This window comes from Meleagris gallopavo, chromosome 1, assembly GCF_905368555.1.
Source record: "Meleagris gallopavo chromosome 1, MGAL_WU_HG_1.1, whole genome shotgun sequence".
NCBI lineage: Eukaryota > Metazoa > Chordata > Aves > Galliformes > Phasianidae > Meleagris > Meleagris gallopavo.
In genome coordinates, this window is record NC_139404.1 from 183236606 (window position 1) to 183245072 (window position 8467).

Below are 8467 nucleotides of genomic sequence, written 5' to 3' on the forward strand. Positions count from 1 at the left end.
CTGAGCAGTTTCAAATTCTCTGTAGGTCAAGAGAGAGCTTGTTGGTTTGTTTTCTTTTTTCAGGTTTGTACGCTGTGGGTTTTTTTTCTTTTTTTTTTTTTTTTTGAAATGATGTTTTTCCAGCAGTCACCCAACCTCAATAAATGCTCCTTTTCATAGTGGAAATAACCCAGCACAGCCCCTCCTGTGGAAATATTTACCCCTGACACAGCCAAGTTTCGTTCCCAACCTCAGACAGTCTGACTGATCTGTAATGAGTTGCTTCTATTGATGAAGAGGTGGAAGACAAGCACAAAAGGAAATCTATTTAAAAAGCAGTTTTCTACCCTTCACAACGCATAAAGAAGAGGAAATAGAAAAATAGGGTCATTTTATGCTACTTCCTTTCTATAATTTTATTGAATGTTAATCGACATGATTAATAAAAATTACTCCATTCTGTGAAGATTAAGAGATTTTACAGTATAAAATTCCCTGAGATACTTCTGTGAGATATAGAAATGTGGGTGATCCTCTATTCCACTTATAATCAAAGAGTAATTAACTTCATGAAAAACAGCACATGATTTTTCTGTCTCTCCCTCCTCCCCAACATTTCAAGACATTGAATAAAACAGCTTTTAAAAGCATATTCGTCAAGATTTCTCTATTTAGACTGGAAGATAAATCTGCTTAATTTTTATAGACTGACCACATTCTTCGCCTGCAGTGTCTTGTGGAGTCTGGTACCCGATTTACAATCCAACCTGCTATGGCACATTTCTTATTTATCACTGAACATGGCCTCTACAAATGAGTTACAAAGGACAGCCCTCAGTTTCTAACAGCACTCAATTATTAGGTTAGTTCTGTGAGCCCAAGGAACGGATGAACTAAAAACCAATATGGCCTTAAAGAGTTGCTGTATTATTGACTTGCAGCCACAGACCAGGACTTAACTTCCTCCCAAATCTAACGGGAAAAGTGTGCAATGCTTATGCAAGAGCAATGAACACTGCAGATCTCATTATACAATTTGTGAAAATATTCAATGCATATCTTACAAATAGAGCACAGTTTGGTTACCTCATTCCAAAATGATGTTCTGATCATTGCAAGCTGTTTGCTGAACTTTACAAAACTCATTCCCACCAGAATTTCAGTAAGAGAAGCTGAGAATAAAGGATCAGCTGCAATCTGTGGAAATTCCCATGCTCCTGGAGCCTCATCTTCTGCCTGTGGCATTACTACTGACAGCACCAAGCTGTGTGTCTCTAAACTCTCAGAAAACATTTAAAAACTTAGGAGGACTGGGAAAAAGGAGCGCTATTTTGGGCAGACTGATAAGAAGTAGTGCAATCTTCATCTTCTCAAAGACTGCTCACTGCTTTGAAGATCAGATTTTGATGTACACACACACTCACTGTGATAAAAAGCAAAAGGAAAAAACAACAAATCAAAGAGACACTGATTCTATTGTCCTGGCACTCAGCTGTTAGGTTAATGCTATACTTGGAATTGTACTTTTAGAATAATCAAAACCAATTTATTTTACCAGCTGGCAGGGCAGCAGATGATCTTGCAGTGAGGAGCACAGCTGTGCTCTGAACAAACCCTTCATAACAGCTGGAATTAAAACGCAGCACCCCGACAACACCCTGCATTGCACTGAGTCCTCTCTGCTTTCCCAATAAAATCTCTACGGCAGCTCTGGCACAAACAACAGCCACATTCAGAAGTGCTTTTAACCATCTTTCCCTGCACAAAAGCAGAGAACAATAAAAACAGGAGCTTCCGAGCTCTGCCCTAGTAAATCTGTACAAAATTATTCATAAGTTTTAACACTGTGACAGATTTTTTTCCCCAATATTCTTTAGTTCCATGCTTACATAATCACTGGGTGCAGGTAACTTAAAATGCAGCTTCTAAGTTTCAGCAGCACCTACCTGGCAGTTCAAATCAGACCTCATCCCATTCTAACCTAAATAACTCTCACACATTGAGCTTTCACTTGCATCTAACTTTCTTCTCTCCCCACCCGCCTGGTGCCCACGATTTTATTCCACCGTGGCAGCCTGAAAAGGAAGAACTGCAATGCTCTGGGCAGAAAGCGCATGAGGAAGTGGCAGCCTAGAATTCTAGGAACAGAGTAAAAAAAAAAAAAAAAAAAAATTAGGTGGAGGAAATCCCCAAAACCAAACGTGAAGAACAGTAACTTTCTTCTTTCTCTTCATATACTTCCTTCACATAACCTGTGTTTCAGCAACAGCTTAGACCTCATTCTCTACAGTAATTCTCCTTCTGGGAGGTAGCGTTTGGGGACTTAACTTTGGTATCTTTGTTGCCATTATTGTTGTACTCACAACAGAAAGTTAGCCTTTCCACGTACAGATTGTGTATAGCAATAAAACCCCTGCCATCTTCAGCCCTTCCCTGCTTTTGCCTATATGGCAGCAATTTTGCAGAGAAAAACATGCAGTCTCCTGTAAACATTCTCTAATTCCTGAATAAAGGGAGGGTGGAAATGTTCATGCTTTCTGTCTGCCTTCTGTCTTTTCCTGTACTTGAAGCTCTTCTCTGCTTTCAAAAAGGACAACTGTGCTCACAGTAAATACTTTCTGCCATCTGAGCTGTTTGTTCCATTCGGACCCTTCCATACCCTTTTTCCTACGTGGATTTTTTATTTGGCTCAAAGAATTATTATTTGGCTGCTGCAATTTAAAACTGCTAAAAAGTGCTACCGTATCATCACATTCTTAAGTTCAACATTTGTGGCTCAGCATTTGTCAGCAAATAGCTCTGATTTTCATAATAATCACCGTTGGAAATATTTGCTTTTGTCTTTAGAATGCAGAAAGCCAGCACTGATCATGTATCCCCCATACGCAGAAGAAAGTTTCATGGTCCAGGAAGCTGTCATAGCTGACAAAATTGGTTCCAGCTGCACAGCTGAAGGACTTGGCATAGGTTATTCTGCGAACAACTGCAAAGGTTTCAGACCAGCACGACTGCTGAAAGTTTAGCTTCGCTCTTGCAGAATCGCCTTGCCTGATGCTTCTCTGTAATTTCATTTTGCACCATAATAAAAATCTTCTTTTTTGTTTATTTACCTCTGCCTATATGCTCTTCTCACTGAGGACAGACTGGCTCTGGCAGGCAGGAGGTCTCACAGGGTTTCTCCGTACCTCGGTGCATTCACTGCTGGGAGAAGCTGGCCGAGCACACCTCGGGAACGTCAGCTCTCAAACCAGCTGGCCAGATTCCGTACCGTCTTCAATTGATCCCCCGCCGTTCTCACGGCCTCGCACACCTTGCAGTAATGCTCGTCCCAGAAAGACGTGACGTGGACCTCGTACTTGTTCCGCCAGGCGAAATATCTCCTGTAGCTGGGCTTGTTTTTATCGAGGAACTTCAGGTAGGTGGCCAGCAGCCGCGGGCTGGGGAAGTCGTCCACGTGGATGAAGGAGTCGGCGGGGATGAAGCGCTCGTAGTTGGCCCTGCGGGGGCCGAGGACGACGGGCACGGCGCTGGCGGCGAAGGCGTTCCTCCAGAGCTTCTCGGTGATGTAGTCGGTGTGCTGGGAGTTCTCGAAGGCCAGGTAGAACTTGTAGGCCGACACCGTCTTCACCACGCTGCCCTCCAGCAGCGCCATCCCGCGCGCCCCGTACACGTCGATGGGCAGGTGCTCCTTCAGCTGCCGGTAGTAGCGCACGCGGGCGTGCTCCTCGTTCCAGTTGCTGATGACCCAGGCCACCAGCCGGCTCTTGCGGGGCGGCACGAAGGGCCGCGGCGTCGGCGGCGCGTACAGATAGCCGTAGGGCACGAAGACGTCCGAGTCCCGCCGGTACGACATGGTCCAGTTGAAGAGCCCGGCCAGGCCCCGCAGCCCGGGAGAGTGCGAGGGCGACTCGAAGTTCATCCACACCCACAGCTGCCGCGGGGGTCGCGGTGGGGGTCCGCGGGGCAGCCCCTGGGCGCCGTGCAGCGCCAGGTCGCGGTGGTGGAAGAGCACGGCCCGCGCCTCGCCGTACCGCGCGCGGTCGGCGCTCAGGCGGCAGCCTGTGACGTTGTAGCGCCGCCGGCAGTCGGCCGGGCGCCGGGGGCGGCCGAAGGGCTCCCACCACAGCAGCACGGTCACCTCGCCCTCGGGCCGGCCCGCCGCCGAGCCTCGCCGCCGCAGCTCCCGCAGGCAGGCGTACAACAACAGCGCGGCACCCAGCAGCGCGCCCAGCAGCGCCCAGCGCCGCCGCCACCTCCGCGGGCAGCCCGGCCGGACGGCGGGGCTCCGCCGGGGACCCGACTCCATCGAGCCCGCCCGCTGCCGCCCCAGGGGAGCCGCGGGGCCGGGGCCGCCCGGTGCATGCTGCTGCTGCTGCTGCCGCCGCCGCCTCTCAGCGCCCACCCCCGGGCCGGGCCCGGCGCACGGCGGCGCGGAACCACCGGGCTGGGGCGGAGAGATGGTGCTGCAGCCCCTCCCGGCCATGCCGGCCGCCCGTCCCTCTGCACCGGCCCCGGCCCCGGCCCCGGCCCGCCCCTCGGTGCCGCACGGCCCCGCCCGCGGGAGCTCGAGGGCTGCCTTGGACATCTCTGCTCTCTCCGTTCCCTCCCATCCCGCCCCAGGCGGGCACAGAGGTTCAGCTGGAGCTGAAGGGCTTTCCCTTCGAGTATCAGGGACAGACCTTGGGGCATTTTGATGCCCCATCCCTGGAGGTGCTCAAGGCCGGGCTGGGTGGACCTTGGGCAGCCTGAGCTGGTAGAGGCAACCAACCCATTGCAGGTGTTAGGGCTGGGTGATATTTAAGGTCTCTTCCAATCCAAGCCATCCTGTGACTCTATGACTCTTTTAAAAAGGTCATATTTACAAGAGGGAAGTTGAGCAAAGTTTTGAATAAATTACTTGTTTAGAGAAAGGAAAAAAAAAAGAAAAAAAAAAAAAAAAGGAAGAGACAGAGGCCACAGGCGATTTGACTTCCTGCCAAATGCACCAGCTTCAAGCAGCTGTAAGAGGATTAACAAGTTGGAAAAGCAATAATAATTATAAAAAAATAACAATAATTCAAAGAAGAGGATTTCTTAAAATAATTTTATTGTTATTTTAAGACTTTATTGGAACCCAAATGTCTGCATTTAGTTTTTAAATCTCACAGCTATTTACAATTTTTATTATTACCAAGAAATCACTTTTCATAGCTCTGCTTTGCAGGAAGGTATGAAGAAGCCTATCAAGTAGACCACCTGAGATGTATTTCCCAGTCATTTGCTTCAGTGAACCAAGAGGTCATTGATTCTCACACCTTGGAGGAAGAAAAATAATGGCCTCAATTTGAGCCAGGGAAGGTTCACACTGGAAAAACATCTTTTCAGAAAGAGTCATGATGCAGTGGCACAGGCTGTCCAGGGATGTGGTGCAGTCACCGTCCCTGGAGGTGTTCAAGAACCATGGAGATGTGGCACTGAGGGATTTGGTGTGTGGGCATAGTGGGGGCGGGTTGGGGTTGGACATTGTGCTCTTAGTGGTCTTTTCCAACCTTAATGATTCTATAATTGAAGAGTTTTTTTTGACACTGTGCATTTTGTACCCAGCAGCTGAAGATCCAAGGTCCTTTCATGTGAACATGTTGAGGGCAGCAAAGTTACATCAGGAATAAATTCCCCTTGAGTGTTTGAATTGCAGCACTGCATGTGCATACCACATAGAGATGGGTCACAAAAACCTGTGTTAGTCAGGAGAGTGATTGAAGCTCTTTACCTCAGAAATAAAGAACAGTTATGTGTGGGTGATATTATATTAGTAACTAGGTCACGAGCATCTGTAAACTTAATAACTGCACATAACACAAACAGAATAGTTTGTGTTAGAAGGGACCTTAAAGGTCATACAGTTCCAATCTCTGCCATGGGCTGGTTGCCCCCGTCAGCTCACGCTGCTCAGGGCCCCGTCCAGCCTGACCCTGAGCACCTCCAGGAATGGGGCACCACAGCTCTATCGACAGCAGTGCCAGGGCATTACTGCCTTCTAAGTAAAGAACTTCAGAAGGATTCAGAGTAAAGAACTTCACTTGCAGACTTCCACTGTCTGCAGTCTAAGCACTCTTAAAAAAACAAAAACAAAAAAAAAACAACAGCTGTGGTTATGGTCAGTACTGTCTGTGCTCAGAACTAGTGTTGGCCAGAAGGGCTCTCTAGAGGTCACTACTCAGGGAGGACCGGTGCTGCCTTGACTAACAGCAAGAAGTTGAAAACATTCAAGGCCAGAGACACCAGCAGACCTCTGGCAGCCTGTGCCATTGCTGTGCCACCCTCTTGGTAAAGATTTTTTTCCTAATGTCCAACACTGAACCTCCCAGCCTGTAATTTGTGGCTGTTGCCCCTTGTCATCTTCATAACGCCTTCAGGCAGTTGTTGACTGCTATTAAATCATACCTTTGCCTCTTTTTCTCAAGACTAAAGAGCTCAGTCTCTCATTTTATGTGCTGTAGGGCCCCGCATCATCTCAGTAGCCTTCCACTGGACTCCCTCACTGTTCTCAACTTCAACTGAAGTGAGAGGCTGAAAGTGGGCACAATATACCAAGTGCCTCCTCACAAATGCTGAGCACAGAGGGATGATTACTGTCCTCAATCTGCTGCATGCATACCTCATGTTGCTCAGCATGTGGCTTGCTTTACTTTTAAGGAGAGCTCATAATTGGCTCACATTCAACTTACTGTTCATAAAGCCCCCAGGTTCTTTCCAGCATGGCTGTTTATCAGCCAGCCTCCCTTAGGCTGATGTTCCCTCCCTGCACCAGTGTATGAGTTTTCAGCTCTATATACAGAATGTTTTCTCTTCACTGAGTTTCCCAAGATTTCTGTTGGCTCAGCCTAAGTTTCTCCAGGAGTCTCTGAATTGAAGTTGTTCAAACCAGCATGCCGACCCCCCCTTTCTAATTTAGTATTGTCTTCAACATGATGTGCTACCTAACAACAAAACAAAACAGCGTGCAATAATCACATGACCTGCCTGGACAAACAACACTAATTTTAGTCACAAAACAGGAATTTTGGTTCTTTAGCCATTTCTGCAGGTAATGTGAGAAATTTTGGACCCATGAAGATCAGAGGGAGAACTCAATTGACTTCTGTTGAATCATGATTCATCCAATAAATTTGATTGTATCAGCTGCAATGGCCATTCTTATTTTCCTTCAGGAGCATACTTTTGATACAAGACTTTGGAGAAAGCTACACCAGATTCTACTTGCCTAGTCTAGTTTTCATTCCTGTTCCTTGAAGATGTATTGCTAAATTCTACAACCTGGCCAATTAGAGTCCACTGATCATGCCAGACCCAATCCTACATAAAGTGAAGTCAATAAAAATATTGTCATTAATTCTGGGGTTGTGAAACAACTTAACATGGAGGTACTTACAAGCCAAGCAGTGATAGCTTTGAAAAAAAAAATGACTATGCAGCCCTTCTTTCACAAACTGCACCTCAACCAGAGCTGGGAATATGGTGGCTCATACAGCATTTGGCTTTACTAAATTTCTTTTGCACAAAGGTAGTTGTTTCTTTTTTCAAACAGTTTTGTTCCCCCTGACTTGGGAAACACCCACTGACACTGCTTTTGGAGGTTAACCAGCCCAGGACATAGCTGTGGACTGAGTACCATGCACACTTTTTCTACTGAATACATAAATCAGGGAACTGTGGTTTAAGCGCTCCATGGAAATTGCAGTAGCTCCACTCTTGCTGATAGCCAGGAATTTAAAACAAAATGCTATCTGTTGGTAACGAAACTGTTGTAAAATAAAAAATATTTTGCTTATTTGAAGACTAAATGTTTGCAGTCTCTAACAGTGGTAAATGCGTTTTCCCAGCTGGCTTCCTCTTGTACTCTGATTCACTCCGTTTTGTTACACAGGAGAAGCATTTAATCCTAGAAGATTCTTTGAAGTTATTTGTTAACTGTCTTGAAAACAAATTTTAAAATGTACTGAAAGATGTTGTATTTTCACCCACAGCTATCACATCAGCTGTTCTATGAACCAGGGAAATCCTGTGTATTTTTTATCCTAAAGGAATGTGACCAGCTTGAAAGAACACAGGATCTATTTCGTACCAAAATGACACTTATGAGTGGCTTTGAAATCTCTTCTTCATAAATAGCCCCTGTGATAGCGACGCAAGTTTTTGTCAAGTAAGGCCCTACATTCTCTCTGAAAAAGAGTGATAAAAGTTTCGTTCTGTATAAATTGCATGCTGTATTTTAGTATAAAATGTAAATGCCTGTAATTTGATTGACTATTTTTTAAGTTAGGGGTTATGATCTTTCTGCTTGGAAGTTTAACAATCTAAAATATGACCAGAGATAAAATATTCAGTTGAAAGGTGATGCCCATCTCACTGGACGAACAACTTCTGAACAGACGAGCCCAAGTGACTGCACGTGAAGCAAATGTGATGTTAAAATATTCTGCCCGACTACAGTTCCACTTGTGACTGA

At 46.2% G+C, this 8467-nt stretch overlaps 1 protein-coding gene across 1 annotated transcript; it reads right to left on the reverse strand.

Annotated features, from left to right (window-relative positions):
- Positions 1–369: 369 nt before the first annotated feature.
- Positions 370–4516, reverse strand: FUT4 (fucosyltransferase 4). Its single transcript, XM_010706125.4, has one exon. It carries the CDS (start codon positions 4460–4462, stop codon positions 3215–3217), a length of 1248 nt encoding a protein of 415 aa, XP_010704427.3. The 5' UTR covers positions 4463–4516; the 3' UTR covers positions 370–3214.
- Positions 4517–8467: the final 3951 nt, after the last annotated feature.